This window comes from Capsaspora owczarzaki (assembly GCF_000151315.2).
Source record: "Capsaspora owczarzaki ATCC 30864 unplaced genomic scaffold supercont2.3, whole genome shotgun sequence".
NCBI lineage: Eukaryota > Filasterea > Ministeriida > Capsasporidae > Capsaspora > Capsaspora owczarzaki.
In genome coordinates, this window is record NW_011887294.1 from 1,712,364 (window position 1) to 1,733,919 (window position 21,556).

Genomic DNA, 21,556 nt, shown 5'->3' on the forward strand with positions numbered 1-21,556 from the left:
ATTTTGCAATTTCTTAGTTACTACTATATTTTTCTTAGTTTTGAATGCTTTCACGCAAGCTCGAGTTTGTCTCGCCTGAAGGGCTTCGCATTGACGGTCGCCGGCCGAACGAGCTGCGGCGCATCCAAGCGCGCGTCGGCGTCTTCATGCAGGCCGACGGCAGTGCTTACATTGAGCAAGGCAACACAAAGATCCTCGCGACGGTCTACGGTCCACACGAGGTTGGTTTCAAGCAGATGGCGAGGGATGGGGGATTGAGTGAGGTTGCATTGCGCCGTCCAGAGTCCAGAGCGCGCGCGAGTGTTGTGACTGAACCTGAAGGGGGGGGGGGAGCTTCTGTAGATGGCGATTGATTTAGATGGCACAACGCGAGGCTGGTGTGGGGATGAGGGGGGTGTTGGTGATGATCACAGGCTCAAAACTCAACTCGGTCTTCCACATGTACTTTCCATACAAACCAGTAGTCCGTCAGTAATCCCCCCTCCCCATCTCCCCAAGTCAGGTCACTTTTTGACCCATCCCCGTCGCACTGACTCGGTGCTCCATAATAACACCAAAGAGTCCCCCCTTCCTCGTGGACCTTTGCTTTGACCGCTTTGCTCAACTCACACAATCACTTCGTCGCTGTTCCAACAGGTCTCGCGCAAGAACAAACCGCTGCACGACCGCGCCATCATCAACTGCGAGTACCGCGTGGCATCGTTCGCAACGGCAGAGCGCAAGAAGCCAGTGCGGACAGACAAGTAAGAACAGATGATATTGGGTGAAGTAGTGTTGGGATGGTCGCGTTCATTCACACGCTGTTTTGTAGGCGAGCGCTCGATCTTGCTGCGGCAGTGCGCGGCGCGTTTGAGGGTGCCGTCATGACACAGCTGTATCCACGATCTCAGATAGATATCTTCCTGCAAGTGTTGCAGTCCGATGGAGGTGAGCCAGACCTCAGATTGAACAACTGGTCCGTTTGAAAATCAGATACTGACCGTCGTCTTCAGGCAACCGAGCCGTTTGTATCAATGCTGCCACGCTGGCGCTCATGGATGCAGGCATTGCAATGAAAGACTTTGTGTGCGCCTGCTCTGTGGGCTGCATTGACGACACGCCGCTGCTTGATATCAACTACATTGAAGATTCCGCTGGTGGGCCTGATTTGACCGTGGCAGTGCTCGCACGGTCACGGAAAACAGTGCTTGTTGAGGTATGATTCCTTTTTTTGTTTTGTTGGCACTTGGCTGCACAGGTTGGACGCTGACGACCACACTCTCTCGTTTATCGTTTAGATGGACTCGCGATTGCACATTGATCGATTTGACGATGTTCTGCGGTTGGCAATCGATGGTTGCCAAGCCATCCACTCTATTCTCGACTCAGCAATGGTTGAGCGAACAAAAGCCTTGCTGGCCGGTGCCGCAAGTGGTGCCGATGCCGACTTGTGAGATGACTTGAGCGCTGAATGTAACAAATACAAAGATGTTCCTCCTCCTTTCTCTCTCTCTCCACCCCATCGCCCATTCATTCATCTTAACGAATTGTCGAAAACTAGTGTCATCCAACCTCGATCCGGAACAGTGTGTAAGTGGTCCAAGGGAAAGGGTCGACTCAGTCGTCTTCTTCATTCACTTTCTCCAGCAACCAACCATGATGGGCGAATCTGCCGAGTCCGCTGCCGCAGCCGCAGCCACCGCCGGTACCACCGACAAGCGCCGCGTCATTGTCATTCTCCAGAAGGCCCGTCTTGAGACTGTCAAGGTGTGCAACGCCATTGATTGATGCTTGCACGCGACGCTTGTCCCTTTGCTCCATGTGGACTGTTGCATTGGCGGCGGGCTGCTCAGTCAGTCCCCCCCCCCCGACTCTGGTCCACCTTGGGCCATTGGGGGACAGCTTGGGAGCCACTGTTGACTCTATTGAGCAACGTCGATCGTGGCGAGGCAGTTTCGATGGAAAGGCCCTCACTCGTGGTCCGGCGGACTGAGCTGCTTGAATCACTCATAGTCAAAAGTTGCATGGCGTTTGTCGATTCGGTTTGCACTCACATAGTCTATGTGTGTGTATATGTTGATATTGAACCGGTGCTTTGTAGGTCGGCAAAGAGTACCAGTTGCTGAACTGCGACGATCACCACGGAATCCTCAAAAAGTTCAACCGCGACGTTGCAGACATGCGTCCTGACATTGCCCATCAGGTAAGAACGGATGTGGCGATAGATCAAGAAGGACTATGTGTGCGTGTGCTTGAAGCTTACTGACGCGATCAAAACCCAACACGCTATCAGTGCCTGCTGACGCTGCTCGACAGCCCGCTGAACAAGTCCGGACACTTGCAAGTCTTTGTCCACACTGAAAAGAACGTCCTGATTGAAGTCAACCCGCACACGCGCATCCCGCGCACGTACAAGCGTTTTGCCGGTCTGATGGGTAAGTGCTCCAGCACGACAAACAAAAGCAAACAAGATCCAGCAGCAACAAATCCTCACTGGTTGTCAATTGCAGTTCAACTCTTGCACAAGCTGAGTATTCGCGCAACGGATGGCCCCGACCGCTTGCTCAAAGTCATCAAGAACCCCGTCACAGACCACTTGCCCCCAGGGTGCCGAAAGATTGGTGCGTAGCTTCTGCGGCGCTTTTGAAAATGCATGTGCAACAGATCAAAATCTAACCTCTCCTCGCTCTTTGCACCTATCTCTTCTTCTTCTTCTTCTTCTCCTGTACAGGCTTCTCGTTCGATGCCAAGCGCACTGTTCAGTTCAGCGAATATATCAAGACATTGCCTCCAACAGACCCAGTCGCGTTCATCGTCGGTGCTTTTGCTCACGGTGAAATCGACGAAGACTACTGCGAAGAGTCGATCGCCATTAGCGAGTACCCTCTTTCAGCCTCTGTGGCATGCGGCAAGCTGTGTGCTGGCTTTGAAGATTTGTGGGGCATTTTGTAATTTGGTTGTTTTTGTTCAAACAAAAAAGTGCATTTCTTTTGCTTTTGGGTGCGTTCTGTTTCCCTTGTTGAAGTTTTTCTTTGTTGATTGCTGTGCAAATGTTGGTTGAATTGAGTCTGGGGAGTTGTGAGTGACGCGAAGCTTCTCAAAACTGCGAAGCTTCTCAAAACTTACTTTGCTCCGGCTGCGCTGGTGGAAACGAAATGCAGCTCTGCTTCATCTTTGTATCCGTAGACATTTCGGATATTGTATACTGGTTTGATTTAGAGTACTTGTATGAGAAAGGCGAGTGTTGGAGTGGAAAATGTGAGAAAATGGACGTACCGATAAGCCTAAACATGAAAATTAAAAACCAGCAACTGAAAAAAGTAAAACTGGAGCAATTTTTGAGCCCGAATGCAAAACACCTGATGAACGCACCAACACGAATAAAACAGACTAACAATCAGATGCACATCATAACTACACTGAAAGAAGCGGAACTTTTGCCCATCTAGCACATCTCCATCGTCAATCCGGAATCGCAACTCTCACACCGACCAAAAACACCCCACCACCACACTTTTCCCAGCCATGCACTTTATACTCTCATACCAAACAATATTTCACATCTTATTATGTACCGGCGGCAAGGTGGGCGCAGGTCAGTCCCTCTGCTATGGCAGGCCGCGACGACGATGTTGTTGTGCTCAGCGACGACGACGACAGCCGCGATTCCGCTCCCACTGAGGCGACAACCGTGCCTCCGTTCATCCATTCACAGTCCAGTCAACCAACGCGAACAAGCACAGACCATCGTCTCCTCCCAGCCGGTCAGACTGGGCAATGTGAAGGCGCCGACCTGAGTTTGGCGCCACGATTGCACGCATCGGCGTCGTCTCCTGCCAGGCTCATCACGCAGTCCAGAGCACGGGAATCATCATTGTCGTCATCTTATGCCCATGCCACCACTGTGTTGGACTGCAGCAGTGGCTCGGACGACGACGACGACTTGCCTGCCGTGTCCAATCTGCTCCTGCGAAACGCAGCGGGCGCGAAGCCGAGCTCAGCCAAGGCTGCCGAGCAAACCGCCGCATCACTGCAACGGGTTCCAACAGACCCAGTCGAACGGAGTACGCACTCTGCGGCGGTGAAATATTCCAATAGCGCTGGTCTGCTGGGATTGAGCGAGTCGAGCCAGTTTCGCACAGCAAGCGAGCGATCTCGCATGCAAGAGGCTTCGTCATCCGAGAGTGATCAAGATTACGATGGCACAGATGATGCAAGCTCAATAGCAGTGTTCACAGACCAAGACCGTCGTCGTCGAATTCGCTTGGAGAAGGCGGAAGTGGCCAAGCAAAAGCGACAAGAGGTGCAGGAAGCGAAACGAATCGCACGCGACGAGAAGGCTGCACAGAAAGAGCTGGACAAGCATCGCCGCGCGGCAGAGCGACAGGCCAATCGGGTCAAATCTGTCGAGCAGGCGGTGGAGGAACTGATTGTGGACGTCGACACTGCGCTTGACGAGTGCGTTGGGGCTGACTTTGCCAACGCTGCCTGTGCCAACCTGGAGTCCCTGGGCGCGCACGTCCGGCGCCTGCAACTACCACTCCCAGGCGTCATCGTGTTTCAAAGAGCGACGCGAAGCTACCAGTTTGAGGAGAGTCAAAGTGGCGTTTCGCAAAGTTCCGTCCGTTCTTCTGCTTCATCATCCTCGCTTTTCTCGAGCGACGAGCTCGCGCGCGAGATGGATGTGATTTGGATTTTACCCGGCGAAAAATTTGCGCGAATCTTGCAGTGCAATCTTGTCGAAGTGGCGATTGTAGATGCACTCAAGCGAGCCTTCCCGTGGCCTGGAGCCCGTTTCACGTTGATTGTACGGTCGCTCGAAGCAGAGCTTCGGCGGGCCAAGCAAGCGAAAGATGCCCAGATGCGTGCGGCCGTCAAAAACGTCGGCCCATCCATGACAATTACCGAGGCCATGGCGCAAGCCAAGCACTCCGCGCAAGCTCTGCTCGAAACCCAGTTTCGTTCCCATCTGCCCAATCCCACAGATCGTCGCTTACAGCAAGAGCATGAGCTGCTTTGGCCGACTCGAGCAATTTCTGCCTCAGAGTTGTCTGTGGTCACTCAAGAGCTTGTGGACGATGCCATCTTTTCGCTTTCTATTGAACACGGCGTTCAAGTCACTCTGGCAAAGAGCAACGAAGACGCCATTGATTGGATTGTCCGGCTGACCAAGGCAGTAGCTTCCGGACCGTACAAGTTGAGTTGGAGCAAACGGTTTTTTGTTCTTTGTGGATGGTCAAGTTGCCTCTCGACTCACGTTTCGTGTTGGGTGATGCTTGCGTTCGCAGTACTTTCAGCAGCGACTTTTCATTTGATGTCCAAAGCGCCAAGCTGCCTGGATCGACGCCAGAGAAAGTCTGGGTGAACATGCTGCTCCAGATTCCGAGCGTGTCGGAAGCTATCGCAGAAACGGTTGCAGCAGCCTACCCAAGTCTTTCTTCATTATTGCAGGCGTACGATGCGTGTGGTAGTCTCACCGCTCGCGACGCGCTATTGGTTGGACTGAGATTGCATCGGCATGGCTTGCCTGTGGGCCGCACGATTGGAGCGACTGTCGCGCAGCGCATTGCCGCTGTGATGAATAGCACCAATCCCAACTTGATCATCCCGACGCGCGGAGCCACCCGAGCGTCCGACGGGTCTTCACAGCGTGGAGTTTCCAAGGGCAAAGCGGCCGCACCGAAAGCATCGAGTCGAATAGAAAGCGACAATGACGATGGCGAGGATGTTCTCTGATGAAAAAAATCACAATGTTCTGCAACCATGTTTTATTACTATGCATTCAATCATAGCTGCTCAGACCAGTCTTCCAATTTTGGGCTTTTCTCGTTTTTTTGTTCGTTTTTTCTTTTTCATTTCAATGAGCAGCCCAGACAACATTCTGCCGCCCAAGTTTGCGGATCTTCTGGCCATTGATCCCTCGCTGGAGCCCTTTCGCGATGTGATTTCGCGTCGGTGAGTCACCATGACCATCAAAAGAGACGGCGTTGACGATTCAGATGTTTAAGACGTGCATCGATTTTTGGGGCTCTGTTCGCTTTTCCAACCCCCACTCACTTCCGCCTGGGTTTGTTGCGCTCGCAGGTACTCGGCGTACCATCGCTACGCATCGACCATCGAGCTGAACGAGGGCGGCCTGCTCAAGTTTGCGCAGGGCTACACCAAGCTGGGACTGAATCGGATTCAAATTGCTCAACCTCGCTCGACCAGTGCGACCAGTGCCACCAGCGCCACCAGTGCGTCCAGCGAGGTCAAGCACCACCAAGATGGAACGAACGCAATCGTCTACCGCGAGTGGCTGCCCGGTGCCAAGGCCGCCTGGCTCACCGGCGATTTCAGTGCGTCATCCATTGACACGTTCGCCCATCCAATCCAAATCCCAATGTCATGCACACTGGAATGGATTGCAACTTCAGAGAGAGAGTCTGCAGCTGTTGTCATTAAAACATGTGCATTTACTCACTCGCTCATTCACTCAATCACTCACTTTGACTCTTGGCAGATGGATGGAATCGACGCTCGCACCCGCTCGTGTTGGGCGAGTTTGGAGTTTGGCAACTCGTTCTGCCAGACAAGGCAGACGGCTCATCCGCCATTCCACACGGGTCTGCATTGCAGGTACAAATGAGTTCATGTACTTTTGTACTTTGGCCTGAGCTTTGTGGCCTGATGGTTTTTTTTTTTCGTGTTATTTTCGTTTGGATGCTCATCGTTTGGTACCTCAGCTGCATTTAGAACTTGCCAACGGCTCGTTCGCAGACCGCATTCCTGCGTGGTCACCGTACGTAGTTCAGCCAGAACACACACCAGTCTACGAAGCGCGGTACTATCAACCGGCTCAGCCGTATGTCTTCCGAAACGCGCGACCCGCCGTTCCCCATGCATTGCGCATCTACGAAGCACACGTTGGCATTGCGTCCACCGAGCCGCGCGTCGCCAGCTACGCGCACTTTACCGACTTTGTCCTGCCTCGAATTGCGGGACAAGGCTACAACTGCATCCAGCTGATGGCGGTCATGGAGCACGTCTACTATGGGTGCTTTGGCTACCAAGTCACCAACTTTTTTGCTGCCTCGAGTCGGTTTGGTCCTCCGGAAGATTTGATGCGCCTCATCGACACGGCCCACGGGCTCGGTTTGATTGTCCTGCTGGATGTGGTGCACAGTCACGCATCCAAGAACGTCCTGGACGGGCTGAGCTACTTTGACGGCACCGACCACGGCTACTTCCATGCAGGCGGCAAGGGCCAGCATCCGCTCTGGGACAGTCGGCTCTTCAACTATGGTAGCTGGGAGGTGTTGCGCTTTTTGCTGAGCAACCTTCGCTGGTGGATTGAAAAGTATCGGTTTGATGGCTTCCGCTTTGACGGCGTGACCAGCATGCTCTACAAGCACCACGGCATCGGCACAGGCTTCTCTGGCGGGTATCACGAGTACTTTGGAACCGAGGTGGATGAAGAGGCACTCGTCTACATTATGCTGGCCAATGATTTGGTGCATCGGCTTGGCGAAGAGATTCTCCCGCATGAGCAACCGACGCCTCCTCGTGCGGACTCCAAGGCTGCCTCGGCCCTTCCCCGTCTCATTACAATCGCCGAAGATGTTTCTGGTTACCCGGCCATCTGTCGACCTGTCGCAGAAGGCGGCCTCGGCTTTGATGCACGCCTCGGGATGGCCATTCCCGACAAGTGGATTAAACTGCTCAAAGAACAGTCGGACGACTCTTGGAACATGGGGGACATATGCTTTACTTTGACCAATCGTCGGTACGTGTGTGCTCTCCTTGCATTTTCATGTTATGGCGATCTGACTCATTGGTCATTTTTTTTCCCTTTGTTTTTTTTTGTTGCCAGTTGGCGTGAAAATACAATCACGTACGCTGAAAGCCACGATCAAGCCTTGGTGGGCGACAAGACAATTGCATTCTGGCTCATGGACAAGGAAATGTACACATCCATGTCCGTCTTGTCCGCACCGTCCGCCATCATTGATCGAGGCATCGCCCTCCATAAGGTATTTGATTGGCCCAGCTGATTTTGCATACTGTTTTTCGTCTTCCTTGATACTTGCTTTTCTTCTTCTTCCTCTTCTTCTTGTTCTTCTTTGTTTGCAGTGACTCACTCTTGGTGTTGCCGCTTTTGCCACTTTTGTCTCGCTGGGCAGCTCATTCGCGCACTAACGTTTGGACTGGGAGGCGAAGGCACGCTCAACTTTATTGGCAACGAATTTGGCCATCCAGAGTGGCTGGATTTCCCGCGCGAAGGCAACAAGAACAGCTACCACTATGCACGTCGACAATGGAACCTTGTGGATGACCAGCTGCTCAAGTACCGTTTCTTGAACGAGTTTGACAGGGCCTTCAATCAGCTTGAGAGCGCGTCGCGCTTTTTGACCGCAGACAATGTAAAAGTCTGCTCTTCAGCTCTCTTTCCCCCCCCCCTCCCTTTGCTCTTTGGAGCGTTTTGAAGCGTTGCCACTGGACTGACTGGTTTTTTGTTTGCTTCCATCGCCAGACGTTTGTGAGCTGCAAACACGAGTCGGACAAAGTGATTGCGTTTGAACGTGGCTCCCTGTTGTTTGTTTTCAACTTCCATCCGACACAAAGTCTTGTCGACTACCGCATTGGGTCGCCTCGCCCCGGCCGGTAAGCAGAAAACAGCACGTTTGCTGCATGACATTCTCCCGAAGGCTTCCGTTTCACACGTAGATTCACACTCGTACATGCACGCGTACTTTCTCTTCGAATTGCAGGTACCTGGTTGCTCTGAACAGCGACGACAGCACATTCGGTGGATTCCAGCGCATTGATTCTTCCAAGGCCGAGTATTTCACTGCACCAGTTCCCTGGCACGAGCGTCCCCACTCTCTTACCATTTACTTGCCAGCGCGCACCTGTCTCGTGCTTCGTTGTGCGGATGAGAACTAGGCGGCACAGTTCTCCACGAAGTCGACGCCCAATTTTCACTGGACGAGTATTCCCTCTGCAGTGCAATCAAATTCAAAGTTTAATAATTAAAAAAAAATAACATCCAAGTGGGGGTGGTGATTTTTGGTGATTTTAAAAAAAGAATAGTACGTGAAAATAAAATGACCGACCACCCAAAAAACAAAAAAATCAATCAGCCGCTTGAAGAATTCTCGTTGAGGAAGGGTGATGGATGCGGTTCGTCGGTGGAGAGTGGCTGATGATTGCGTGATGGTTCAATGTCCGCCGAGGGACGAGCAGACGTATCGGGCGTTGGCGTTCGGGCAGTAGCTGTGGCAGCATCAACGGACTGGTCCTTCACCTTTGGATTGTGATTGTTTCGACCTGGCTGTCCGGCCGAATCATTTTCAGCACGAGATGGGTCTAAAAACCCTTGCGCTTTCTGGAAGGGGCTCGGAACGCGCTGACGTGGCTCCCCTTTGTCTTGTCGGTGCGGGTGCGGCTGCTGTTGGCGTTGTGCTTGGTGGTGCGCCAATGACCTTTCGGCGAGTTGCTGGTTGACGGATTCCATGGCGCTCGCAATAGCTGGCTGCGTCGAGGCTCGAGACTGGAGCTCCCGAAGCAACGCCGCCTCGCGCGTGGACAGTGTCGAGCCAGTAGGCTTGCGGGAAGGGATGGAAGCAAACAATTCTCTAAAAGCGCCGCAGACGATGAGGTCTCCATAGGCCCTGAACAATCTCTTCGCATATATCGCCAAATGGTCGAGCGTTTGGACAATCGGAGAGATTGGTATAAAACCGGGCATGACCATCAACGAGCCAAACAGCTGGCCCAAGATCAATGCATCTTGGAATTGGGCGCGGGCATTTTTGCTCTGCCAAGCCGTCTTCAATGGCATGACCTCGCTCTTGTACGTTTCACTCTCCAGCAGAGACAGTAGATTCTGCTCTCGGACAGGAAGTTTGGGTTGAGGGGCTTCTCGCATGGTTCGCACAATAAAAAACACGGGCTGCCAAATTTCGAGCAGTTTAATCCTCGACTCCGGTGCCAACGTGGGGAAGGCGAGGCTCTGCTTCATCCAAGGGAGAAGTTCCTTGAGTGTCTCGAGCGCATCGTTTTCGGTTCTGTTGTAAAGCGTGTCCCTAAAGTAGGCGTGTCCGATGTCCCGCAAACGATGCAAGTCAGAGGTCCCGCCCATGCCCGAATAGAAGGCAGAGTGCACGAGAACGTTTCGCAACCTCGCCTTGTGCAACACTTGTCGTGCCAATCCCGCTGGCGGAAATGCGCCAGTCACATTGCACGCCCCAATCAGCATGGAGCTCGTTCGGTAGCTCAGCGCTGGAAGGTCGGAAGCGTACTTGAAGAGTCGAGTGACGAGGTCTTGAAACGTGTCGTGCACATTGGCTGCATGTGTAAAGTGCTCAGGTTGTCGAGCGACGTGCCACACGGCCTGCAGCAGGTCCAAATTGGGAGCCACGTCAAGAACTTGACGCATTGCAGTGCGCACTGGGGTGGCTTTCACAACATTGTGCCCATGGATGCTAGGAAGGGCCTCGCTTAGGCTCTGAGACAGCCGCAACGCCTCAGCAAGCGCGGCGGGTGATTCGTTTGCCTTCTTGAACTGTGCTTCACACGCGGTAAGGATGTTGATGAACGCATTGTTGCCCACCAGCACGTTGCGATGCCGCCCGAGTATCGACAGCATTGACCGAAGGTTGAAGCCAAAGGCGGTGATAACAGCCTGAGTAATTAGCAGGTCATTCTTGAGCGTGAGAAGCAAATACTTTTCAGAGTCGGCCAGCGTCCATGTATCGATCGAGTCTTGAATGAAGTTCCAAGTTGTGTTGCACATCATGACAGCAGCCAAGTTGCGATAGGCTGCGTTGTTCTCCAAGCCCAGCGCGGCAAGTTCTTTGCTATAGGCGCAACTGAGGCAGTACGAAGCAACAATGCGGTGCTCGGGGGTTGGCCGTGTGGCACGTGTGACGGAAGTGGCGATGTGGTGCCATAACATGCTGTCGTCCAGTTGAGATAGCGGCAAATGGCTTAGCAACTGATGCAGCCGATCAATCGCCTGGGCCACCGCGGGATGATCGCGCAGCGGGCTCTCGGAAATTGCGCTGTCACTGATCGAACTGTAGAGGGAGAGAAGGACGTCATTGATGCCCAGGATGAGGAAACCAGCATCAATGGAAGGCATGTGGCGAGCAGCAAGGTCCCACAGCTCAGTCATGGTGCTACGTTCACTGTTGTTCACAAGATATTGAAGAACAGCAGTGATTGTCGGCATATCGATCGGAACTGGCATGCGGCGAACTAGCTCGATCAATGCGCGCTCGCCTGCTGACATGACGCCAACGAGGTCGTCGAGTGGGACGGGTGACGACGACGACGACGACGACGACGACGACGACGATGGAGAGAGCGGCGGCTGGGACGGGCGCAGCGGTGGACTGGACGATCTGGTGGACGACGATGCTGTTGTCCCCATAACACCACCAAGCGCGTCGGCTTTGTTGGAGGCCATGGAATTTCGATACAGCATTTCTGCATACGCGATCGCGGCCGGCCACTCCCGTTTCTTGGCCGCTATTACAGCGGGGCTGGCTGTCGTTGGTGTCGCTTCGGAGCCGCCAGCTTTCTTCAGAGGGTGCTCGGTCACGACTCGTTCGCGGACAAACTCGGCCATATGGGCGACATCAACGTTCTCGCAAACGTAGATGACGAGCTTGTGAAGAGTGAATGCGTCGACTTGATTCCGGCCACGAAACCAATTGAGCAAGCACTCGAGAAAAATACGCACGGGGACCTGGCGCCGCGACAAGGCGAGAATGGCTTGGTTCATGTCAGTCGCGCTGACATGACTTGGCGCGATACGAAGCACTTCTTCAGTGGTATTGAAGGGAAGCGACTTGATGCAGCCAAGCGCAAACCGTGCTGCAAGCTCGCCCTCGTACAACATTGGAATTTCTGTCGCAAAACGAGCGGCGAGTTCCGCAGCCAGGGTAAAGCGATTCGACTTGACGCAATGCTCCATGAGGAGCATCCATGCTCGAGCTGACGGACGTCGTTTGTTCAGTTGCATGGCTTCCAGCAATTCCGAGATTCCATCGTCATCTCCAGACTATGGCAAAAACAACAACAACAACAACAACAACAACAACAACAACAACAACAACAACAACACAAAAAACAAACAAACAAACAAAAAAAAAACCAAACAAACCGGAGGGCGGTGGTTGAAGCAAGCAAATAAATAAATGAGCGAACAAGCAAGCAACCTAAAAAGATAAAAAAGCGACACCAACACTGGGTCATGCAAATAGATAGACACAGATAGCCGTACCTTCACTCGAATAGCCATGCTAATTGTCAATAAGGAGTCGCCCATATCCACGCCAGCTTGCTTGGCGACCTGTGCGATCTTTGGGAGCACCGGGTCACCACTTCCGCGGTAGGAGAATGCAACCCTCGCGACTTGCTTCAAAGCCGCACTCGTAACTGCGTTTCGTTGTTGCAGCAACTCGAGAATCTCATCGGCAAATGATGAAATGTTGATTTTTGCAAAGATCAAGTCCTGAAAGAGGCGGAAAATTGGCGTGTCCTTCTTATCGACCTGCTGTGAGTTTTTTTGAAATTTGTCCCGCACAGCAGAGGCAAGCGTTGGTCCTCGACACATGGTAATCTACGTGGAAGGTGTTTGCAGTGAGATACATGAGCACGACCAACAGCCAACGACGCGTGAACAATGCGAGACGGAGCGCGCGTTTCAAACAAGACCCGCAGATCCAAAAACAAAACAAAACCAAACACCAGCCAAGACCCAAGCCAAAAGCACCACGGACAACATACCGCTGCTAGTGGCTTGAGGAAATCACCGACCATCAAAGCCGGGCCGAGATGAAGCTCAACTCGATGCAAAACCGCCAGAGTTTCTGCGGGTTCAATCACATGCACGTAATACTGAAAGCCACTGGCCAGCTGGATTAAGTGTCCGGAAATAACACGCGCATCAGGCAGCATGGCACTCGCGTTGGATTTTGCACTCGTAACCTTCTAGAAGAACAGCATGCATCAGCATCAAAACGACAAACGACAAGTGAGGACAACACACCGCGCGCCAAATGTCAAAGCTCCACCTCCCCATGTCCAAGCTCCACGCCTCGGGATGACCATCCACGACCACGGCACCCTTGGAAAACCTACCCGGCAGTACTCCTCCAGGGCGGCTTGCGCGTGCCGAAGTTTCTCAATGGACTGGACTTTCAAGCGGATGCTGCGAGGGAGCTCTTGCATGTCCTCGGCGAAATCTACCATCTCTTCTACTTCCTCCCTGGTTAGTTTACTCGGCAATCGGGGCGCAGCATGGTGGGCGAAACTCGGGGCGACTGGAGCGCTTGGATGCGATCCTGCAGACGGGAGACCAGCGCTCGCCGCAGCCGCGCCCGCTGGTTCAGCTGACATGTGATGTGCGAATGAGCTGGCTGCCTTGCTGGCGGAGGACGACACCATCCGACAGCATGCATGGAAGGGTCGGGTTCGGGTTCTCTGTTTTTGGTTGATCGCTGCTCTTGCATCAAGCGTGTCGGACGTCAGTGGTCGGGACCGCCACCCAGCAGCCAGTAATGCTGCTGCACCTGCGCCCGAGACCACCGCCTCGTGGGACGGGCGAGTCCAGCGGGGTGCAGCACTGGCAGAGGCCGTTACAATCCGCAACATTCAAGAGTGAGCCTGTCTTGGCTTACTTGGCGTCCCAATGCGACCACTTGGCTCGAGACTCGAGGTGCGATTCTGTGCAGAATGTGAGAGTGCGCTTCGATGGTGGTTGTGCTCAACAGGAATGAGGCATGGAGCGAATCTGTCGGGCAGGAGGAGCGAGCGTTTGTTGACAACAACCAAACTTGGAAAACTCAGAGATCTTGAATTCGAGTGCAGGTAGCTCGCGTTGCGTTGCGGTGATACATGGTTCTTTTCTGCATGTTTTACGTATCCTGCTCGTTCGACCAACTTGCGCGTTTGGCGTTGAAGGAAGATTTGATGCTTGGCTCGGGATTGGGATTGGCTGGACCAACATCAGCTGAAACCGTCACAAGCCGGAAAACGGAGCCAATACTAACCTCACAATTTCCTATTCAACCCTGCTTTGAATAAAGCAGACAAACATCTCATAGCATGGGCGCGACGAAAGCGCCTCTGAAAAAAAGCAAAAAGGCAATCGACAAATTGTCGGCAAGGGTCGTCCAGGTTTGGTCGACTCAACTTGCTCGCTCTCTCTTTTACATTACAATGGTACGCAAACATCGACATCGGCCTCGCCCCGTGCCCTCTACCCGGCCTTATCCGATAGACAATCATGTGTTCTGACCGATTGACGCGAGAAGAGGGGGCGGAGCAATGGAGAGTTTGGGAGCGACGGCCGGTCAAAGTGGCAGAGTTGGTGAGCGGGTTGCGGGCCCAAAGCTTGCGATTTGTTCGCTTTTCCCCTCGTTTGGCCTGCCTTGCACCTCGCCTGCCGCCGCCATACAAGCCTCGTGGATGGGTTTTGGCCAGCAGCAGCAAACTGGGGATACAGGGTGCCGGGCTGCGGTCGTTCTGTTGGGCCAATGTCCAAGTTGAAAGTTCTGGGATTTTTTTTTTTGGGTTTTTTTGTGGCTCGTCGATGAGTGTTGGAAGCTGTTTGCGACACCTGATTCACGCTTGTCGAGGAGGAGCCAGGTACCCCATGACCGTCGTGCTCCCCGTGGGCCAGCCTCATTGATCGCGGGGTTGCGGCGGTCTTTGGGCGTTCGCTCACATCCTTCTCCGTCTTTTCCCTTCGCTCGTTCTCCTCCACTCTTTTACCTCGACTCGTTCTCGTCTCGTCACTCACACTCTTCTGTTCCTTTTGCTTACAGGCTGATCTTAAGGCAAAGGGCGGCTTCGAGGAGGCCAAGGTTCACCGAATCCGCATTACCCTCACCAGCGTTAACGTCGCTAGCCTCGAGAAGGGTGAGTTTTTGCTCGTCCCCCCCCCCCTGCCTTGTTGCGGACACGAACGTCTCTGCAGCCATCCTCTGCACACGTTGTCTTTGAAGCCCCGTGGCTCTGGGAGCCAGACTATGATTTTGTTTTGTCTCGCAACCCCCGATCCTAACTTGCCTCCTCGTGTTTGCTTTGCCCTCCGTCGTCTCCAGTCTGCGCTGACCTCATCAAGGGTGCCAAGGACAAGAAGCTCAAGGTCAAGGGCCCCGTCCGTCTCCCCACCAAGGTTCTCCGCATCACCACCCGCAAGACTCCCTGCGGTGAGGGTTCCAAGACCTGGGATCACTACGAGATGCGCATCCACAAGCGCCTCATCGACCTGCACAGCCCCTCTGAGATCGTCAAGCAGATCACCTCCATCTCCATCGAGACTGGCGTCGAGGTCGAGGTCACCATTGCCGACATCTAAACATCGTCCAATAACCTTGTCCTTTGTATCTGCGTCCCTGCGCAGCACTGTGCTCCTGTCTGTGTTGCAACTGTGGTGCATTTTTTATGATGGAATGAAACAGCACGTCCTTCATTGAAGATCCGATTCCCTGTGCATGCATTGAAGCGAGTGTTTTTTTTTTTGTTTTTTTTTTGGGAGAGGATCTTGACAACGAGGTCTTTTTCGCCCCCTTGGCGTCGTCCAGAGCAAGGCTATTCGGTCGCGCCATTTCCCAAAAAAGCCCACTCTATTTTCTGCGCTTTGTCTCACGCTCATGTCGTATGTTGAATCGAACGAGGAAGCAGAATTGAACACAAAAACAAAAAACCAAAAAAAAAAAAAATTCTAAAAAAACCAATCTCACGCTTGGCCGCTGCGAGCCGCTCGAGCAGTTGCAGCTGCACTCATCTGCAAGCCATGCTGATGCCGCTTGAGTGGTGTTCTGCTGGGGGGATGCTGTCAGCCGATGCAGCGCATTCGCGAGCTGTTAAAGCAAAAAAAAAAAAAACCCCAACCCCTTTCTGGTTGCATTCATCACAACTTTCAGTTGCTGTGGGGGCAGCTCCGGAGGGCCATCCGACCACCGATTGCGCTGCGGGTGTGTTTGTAGCATTGCCGCACACAGGATGCTCCACCGTGTGCCGACTCCCCGGGCGCACCACCGACTCGCCACGGCGCGGATGCAACCACAAAAACGAAGAGAAAATAACAATAAATAATAAAAATAATAATAAACAGCTGAACGCGCGGCTTCAAAGACACACGCGTCGCTTGCGTACATATCAACGTACTACACAATGGAAACACGAATGAAGGAAACATGAATGAATTGTGGGCTGAAGTGTCGCTCCCGCCCCCCTCCCTTTTCCAACTCGCTCAAAAAAGCCCAAAAAAAAAAAAAAAAAAAAACAAAAGAAAAAAAAAAAGAAGAAACGTTAAAATTTCTGCTGCTTTTGAATTGTTTTATTTTATTTTATTTTATTTTATTTTATTTTATTTTAAATTTGTATTGAATTTTTTTTTGTTTTTTTTTTTTTGATTTCTCACTTTGTTGTTGTTCATTGTTGCGGTTGACGTTCGTTTTGACATTGCAAAAACCCCACAAACATCATCCAACAGGGAAGTCTCGGTCGCAGACGGAAAGGCAAACGTGCTGCATTACGACAATGGCACCAAGCAGTGGGTGCCGCAGGGATTGTGTCGCCTGGACATTTACAAGAACAATGCCAACCACACATTCCGAGTGATTGCGCGCGTTATGCAAAACCAGTCGCAGATTGCCATCAACTCACCCCTGGTCAAGGGCATGGTGTACCGCAAGGCCACCGACATGTTCCTCCAGTGGCAAGACTCGCGGATGGTCTACGGCGTCAACTTTAGCTCCAAAGCCGACACGGACGCGTTTACCGCTGCCATGGAGCAGGCTCTGGCCGAGCTCGACGGTGGCGCACCAGCACCAGCACCAGTACCAGCACCCGCATCCGCGCCAGCACCAACACCAGCGCCAGCAGCGGCTGCAGCAGCAGCCGTGCCTGCCACGCCGCCAAAACCAGTGACCGCGCCGCCAAAGCCGATCGTCCCTGCTGCTGCTGCCGCGCCACCGGCCCATGCCGACGACGACGACGACAACGACGCCGGCGAAGCTGCTCCAGGCTCGCTTGCTGCACAGCTCGCAGCCACCAAGCTCAAGAAGCGTGCAGACGCGCCCTCGCCAACCCCTGCAGCTGCCCCGGCGGCCTTCCACGACGGTCCCGCAGCCCACGCGCCCGTGGCTGCCACCACAAGTGGCGGGAACATGATGGACGAGATGGCGCAGAAGCTGGCGCGTCGTCGCACCGCCTCGAGCGCGACTGATGTGCCCGGATCGACCACCGCGCCGCCCCCAAGTGCTGTGACTCCCGCGCCTCCCAAGTTCGGCGGGCCTCCTCCCACGGCCGCAAAGCCCAAGGCTGTGACATCAGAGCCCGAAACCACGCCTCCCCCACCCACATCTGGCTTCACGCCGCCACCGCCGCAATTTGGCAAGCCCGCAAGCGAACCTCCGGCCCCTGCGCCAAAGCCCGCTGTCGAGCCCCCAGCGGTTGCGCACAAGCCTACAGGGCCGCCTGCGGTTGCCGCCAAGCCAGTAGCTGAGCCATCGCATTCGCCCGAGCACACCGATGCCGATCAGGCAGTCAACGGCTTCAAGAAGCACCTCGTCCCGCCACCGGTGTCGAGCAAATCTGGTCTGACGAAATCGACTGGTAAGGATTTTTGCCATGTCTTTGTGAAGTGTTTTTTTTTTGGAAGCTTTTGTGTGTGTGCGTGTTGGTCTTGGCGTCCCTTTGCCTCCCTTTGCCTCCCTTTGCCTCCCTTTGCCTCACTTTTCCTCCCTTTGCCTCCCTTTGCCTCACTTTTCCTCACGTTTCCTCACTTTTCCTCACTTTTCGGATTTGGTAGAAAACATTGCCAATGCCATTTCGAGTTCCGAGAGCACTACAATTACCGTTACTAGCGAGGAGCTGCGTGCTTTCAAGGCTGAGCTTTTGCAGGACTTCCGGAAGGAGCTCCAAGCCATGAAGCATGAGATTCTGACAGGTAAGGAGGATTTAACAAGGGTGGATGCGATCGCTTGTGCTTGTCGCGTTCATTGGGTTCTCATTTCTTTGATTTCTTTGATGTCTTGGCTTGAAATGCGCCAGCGCTCAACGAGTCACACACATAAATCACTCTCAGCGCTAGACTGAGTCGCAAGTCTCGCTCTAATGCCATTTTTTTTCTTTCTTGTGGTTATCGATTTTTTCTTTCTTTTTTGTCTTCTTCTTTCTTGTTGGAACGGAGCGTTGGCGAAATGCCGTACGCCTTGTTTTGTTCTTCAGTCGTGTGTTTGTGTGGTGTGCTTCCTGCAAGCGTGTCATGACAGTAATGTGTTTGTGTCTTCATTAACAAAAAAAAAAAAGTGGTCTTGAAATGTTTGCAGATGATTTCATGTCAACACAGCAAATCTGCGCCTTTTGAAGCTCAAGTTGAATGGTTGTTGTCGCCAAAAAGGGGGTTTTACGATTGCCATGACTTCCTTGCCTCGTCCACCTACAAAGTGTTTCACCAAGGAATTGCAATCATTGAAGGTGAGAGAGTGATGCGACCAAAGCTAAGAGCTTCGAAAACCACACACACACACACACACACACACACACGCAGCCACGGGGACATCACCGTACCAGCTTTTTGATACGCTCCAGGGTGGCTTGCTGTCCATGCGATGGATGAATGAGCGTGCAGTTTTCCGAGCCGTACGGCTTGTCAATACGAACATCATCCAGCACGATGATTGACTCGCGTTGATCGCCTTCTCCCCATTGGATCCTGTGCACAGTGCAAGTCAGATGCATATCACAATCACAAAAAGCAAACTCAACATTTGTTTGTAATGAAATCACTCACTGTCGGTGTGTCTTGGCCAGCGCATAGTACAGCTGCTGGGCTTGCGGGGTAACGCCAACGCCAATGCTGCGTGTGGCATCGACAATCTTGGTTGTCTCCTGCTCGACGCGGCGCTTGAGCTTGGACGAGTCGAGGGTGGACAGCGCGCCGAGCGGATCCCACGGACCGAGCTCGCCGCGGCTGTCCTCGGGCTGCTGTGCCAGCTGCTGTTGAATCTGTTCGTTCGTGGCCGTCACGGCGACCTCCGTCAACGCATCGCGCGAGACAATCCGGTAGCTGTGCTTGCCCCAAGGCGAGTCGGCGCGCGGCGCGAGTTCTGTTTTGGTCCCCACCAGCGTGAGTCGATCGTCCAAGCCCGTCATCGCATACGAGATGCACACCCACACACACGCAGCATGCCATGTCACCACCACCAGTGATGAGCTCCCCGTCAGAAGAGGAAGAGGAAGGTGGAAAAAAAACAGATCTCGCCAGCTTTCGCTCTGGCGTTCCCCAGTGCGTCCGCATTTGCCTCGGCTCCAAAACGCACACAAGCAAGAGCAAAACAATAAGGACTGATTCAATCGCAGGGTGGACTTGGCTCTGGACTTGGCTCTGGACTTGGCCCACAACAGAGCAAAAAACGCGCGAATTCCCGCCTTTTTTTTTTTTTTTTTTTTTTTTTGGCTGAGTTTTCCATTACAAATCAAAATCCTCACCCTGTCCCCCTCTTGTCTGCCCCCCCCCTTGTGCCCCTGTAGAACGACGATCTGTGAGCCACAGGTGAGTTTCCGTCGATACCTAAGGTGATTGTGCGTGATGTGGCATCGTCAACGACCACGCGGCCTTCGAGGACGTCGCCGTAGGTCGTCTTGAGCCGCACACGCGTCCCCACCGCTAGTGCAGACGACATCCAGAAGTTGGGACTGACGAACCATCAATTGCTAAATTTACGCATGGCAGGTCATGTTGTATTCGAATTTGCAACACTTTGACACTTTGATCCGCCATCTCCAAAATGCTCAGAATCAATCCGTTTTTGTGTTCCAATGCAATCCCAGTCATTTTTCATTTCACTTCCAAACAGGATGGTCCATCCAAAGACAGCCGTGTTCAGCGCCGCCAAAACACGCGAGATCCGCGATCACACCAATAAGGTAATGGGAAAGGAGCAATAGCAGCAGCAGCAGCAGCAGTAACCGCCGAGCACAGAAACGCATTGGCTGACTTTGGCTTGAGCAAGCGTCGATCGATGAAGGACCACTCACTCACCGTCCCACTGACACTCGCCAACACTTTTTGTCACACAGATCACCGCGGTTGGCTGGAACACGGAAGGGCGCTATCTCGGAACTGCGTCGCTGGACAAGTCGCTGCGGATATGGCACTTCAGTGTAGTCGATCTCGCTGCACTGCTGCACAGGCAACAAACTACTCTGATGTTGAAGCTCATTCTAGTGCTGGATGACCAAATATTGTTTGATTATTTTTTTCGGGTCGGTTTGGATGGACAACAATAGCGGCAGGACCTCGAGTTGAAAGGCCACACGGAAGGCATCGACAAGCTCTGCTGGTCGCCAACATCGGCTTCAACAATCTCAACGTGCTCGCACGATCGGACAGTGCGCATCTGGGACGTGCGCGGTGAGTTCTTTTGTTGTTGTGGATGCCTGGTGACTGATTCTTTGCACCAAACGACCAACACTCAATTCTTGTGTGTTTTTGATAGCTGGCAAGGTTGCCAACGTCATTCAAACCGAGGGCGGTGCTAATATTGGCCTGGCATGGAGCCCAGATGGTCAAACAATTGCTGTCGGAAACCGCGTACGTTCCATCAGTCCATTTTTTTTTTGTTTTTTTTTGCCCGAAAACACAAACGGCCGACCTCGAGATTGACGCGAGATGCACGCTTGTACAGGATGACATTATTAGCTTTATCGATGTTCGTCAAGCCAAGGTTCTCAAGAGGCTCGATCCAGAAGTGGAGGCGAACGAGATGGCGTGGAATGCCGAAGGAGACATTTTTTACATTTCCACTGGCCTGGGAGCCGTACAAATGTACCAATTCCCGTCCATGACGCGGATCAACACTGTGCAGGCACACACTGGCAATTGCGTGTGCATTCGCTTTGATCCCAAAGGCCGGTGAGTCTCGGAGCTTTGTGCGGGTTGTGTTTGCAACCAAACTCGGTCAACACTCATTTTTCGAGATTCTGTTATGCGGCACCCTCTTGGGTATACTCGACAGCTTCTTTGCCACTGGAAGCGCCGATTCGCTAGTTTCAATCTGGGATGCATACGAGCTGATTTGTCTCCGCACCGTGCAACAGTTCGAGTAACAGACCTCTTCGGCTTGTTTTGATTTGCACGGTGTTTTTGCAACGTTGTGTCTCATTCCGCTGGTGCTGACCTCCTTTGTTTGCCTTTGCACAGTTTGCCAATCCGCGCCATCGGCTTTAGCCACGACTCGCAATTTATTGCATCCGCGTCGGAAGACAAGTTCATTGACATTGTACGAGCGAGCTGGATGCTGGGTGCTGTGCCTGTTGCGCATGCTCACTTTTTTATGCACCGTCATCCCTTGCCGTGAACACTTCTATCAGAGCGCTGTCGACAATGCAGAATCCGTCTACCAAATCCCCGTAGCATCCCTTGTGAATACGCTAGCATGGCACCCCAAGGAGCACATTTTGGCCTATGGCGGCGAGACCAAAGATGCCGTGCCAATGCTGACGCCGAGTGGCAGCGGGAGCGCAGACGGGACGGTTCGCATTTTCGGATTGGCTTGAGCCTGCTGCA

General features: G+C 53.1%; 9 protein-coding genes across 9 annotated transcripts; 7 read left to right on the forward strand and 2 right to left on the reverse strand.

Annotated features, from left to right (window-relative positions):
- Window positions 1–1,480, forward strand: CAOG_02523 (exosome component 4). The gene is made up of 5 exons (XM_004349223.2): window positions 1–221; window positions 637–743; window positions 812–927; window positions 993–1,195; window positions 1,278–1,480. Exons 1-5 carry the CDS (start codon window positions 45–47, stop codon window positions 1,431–1,433), a joined length of 759 nt encoding a protein of 252 aa, XP_004349273.1. The 5' UTR covers window positions 1–44; the 3' UTR covers window positions 1,434–1,480.
- A 127-nt stretch (window positions 1,481–1,607) lies between these two features.
- On the forward strand, window positions 1,608–2,974 carry CAOG_02524 (C2f protein). The gene is made up of 5 exons (XM_004349224.2): window positions 1,608–1,746; window positions 2,081–2,182; window positions 2,273–2,414; window positions 2,490–2,600; window positions 2,711–2,974. Exons 1-5 carry the CDS (start codon window positions 1,636–1,638, stop codon window positions 2,929–2,931), a joined length of 687 nt encoding a protein of 228 aa, XP_004349274.1. The 5' UTR covers window positions 1,608–1,635; the 3' UTR covers window positions 2,932–2,974.
- A 615-nt stretch (window positions 2,975–3,589) lies between these two features.
- Window positions 3,590–5,784, forward strand: CAOG_08613 (hypothetical protein; the record flags this gene model as incomplete). Its single annotated transcript, XM_011271911.1, has 2 exons — window positions 3,590–5,175; window positions 5,268–5,784. The coding sequence occupies 2 exons, from the start codon at window positions 3,590–3,592 to the stop codon at window positions 5,713–5,715; spliced, it is 2,034 nt and encodes a 677-aa protein (XP_011270213.1). The 3' UTR covers window positions 5,716–5,784.
- On the forward strand, window positions 5,775–9,082 carry CAOG_08614 (hypothetical protein). The gene is made up of 8 exons (XM_011271912.1): window positions 5,775–5,934; window positions 6,064–6,317; window positions 6,482–6,597; window positions 6,705–7,744; window positions 7,832–7,991; window positions 8,142–8,381; window positions 8,492–8,622; window positions 8,730–9,082. Exons 1-8 carry the CDS (start codon window positions 5,840–5,842, stop codon window positions 8,902–8,904), a joined length of 2,211 nt encoding a protein of 736 aa, XP_011270214.1. The 5' UTR covers window positions 5,775–5,839; the 3' UTR covers window positions 8,905–9,082.
- On the reverse strand, window positions 9,005–13,636 carry CAOG_02527 (hypothetical protein). The gene is made up of 4 exons (XM_004349227.2): window positions 13,111–13,636; window positions 12,757–12,960; window positions 12,251–12,589; window positions 9,005–12,028 (listed from the first exon to the last, which is right to left on the reverse strand). Exons 1-4 carry the CDS (start codon window positions 13,621–13,623, stop codon window positions 9,098–9,100), a joined length of 3,987 nt encoding a protein of 1,328 aa, XP_004349277.2. The 5' UTR covers window positions 13,624–13,636; the 3' UTR covers window positions 9,005–9,097.
- A 532-nt stretch (window positions 13,637–14,168) lies between these two features.
- CAOG_02528 (ribosomal protein S20) lies at window positions 14,169–15,487 on the forward strand. The gene is made up of 3 exons (XM_004349228.2): window positions 14,169–14,193; window positions 14,799–14,892; window positions 15,078–15,487. Exons 1-3 carry the CDS (start codon window positions 14,191–14,193, stop codon window positions 15,332–15,334), a joined length of 354 nt encoding a protein of 117 aa, XP_004349278.2. The 5' UTR covers window positions 14,169–14,190; the 3' UTR covers window positions 15,335–15,487.
- A 124-nt stretch (window positions 15,488–15,611) lies between these two features.
- CAOG_02529 (vasodilator-stimulated phosphoprotein) lies at window positions 15,612–18,305 on the forward strand. Its single transcript, XM_004349229.2, has 4 exons — window positions 15,612–15,634; window positions 16,475–17,598; window positions 17,795–17,932; window positions 18,037–18,305. Exons 1-4 carry the CDS (start codon window positions 15,630–15,632, stop codon window positions 18,057–18,059), a joined length of 1,290 nt encoding a protein of 429 aa, XP_004349279.2. The 5' UTR covers window positions 15,612–15,629; the 3' UTR covers window positions 18,060–18,305.
- CAOG_02530 (hypothetical protein) lies at window positions 18,250–19,677 on the reverse strand. Its single transcript, XM_004349230.2, has 4 exons — window positions 19,559–19,677; window positions 18,779–19,094; window positions 18,556–18,700; window positions 18,250–18,424 (listed from the first exon to the last, which is right to left on the reverse strand). The coding sequence occupies exons 1-4, from the start codon at window positions 19,668–19,670 to the stop codon at window positions 18,392–18,394; spliced, it is 606 nt and encodes a 201-aa protein (XP_004349280.1). The 5' UTR covers window positions 19,671–19,677; the 3' UTR covers window positions 18,250–18,391.
- A 168-nt stretch (window positions 19,678–19,845) lies between these two features.
- Window positions 19,846–21,546, forward strand: CAOG_02531 (transducin family protein/WD-40 repeat family protein; the record flags this gene model as incomplete). Its single annotated transcript, XM_004349231.2, has 8 exons — window positions 19,846–19,914; window positions 20,068–20,151; window positions 20,278–20,401; window positions 20,487–20,581; window positions 20,676–20,902; window positions 21,006–21,092; window positions 21,191–21,269; window positions 21,361–21,546. 8 exons carry the CDS (start codon window positions 19,846–19,848, stop codon window positions 21,544–21,546), a joined length of 951 nt encoding a protein of 316 aa, XP_004349281.2.
- Between the last annotated feature and the right edge of the window lie 10 nt (window positions 21,547–21,556).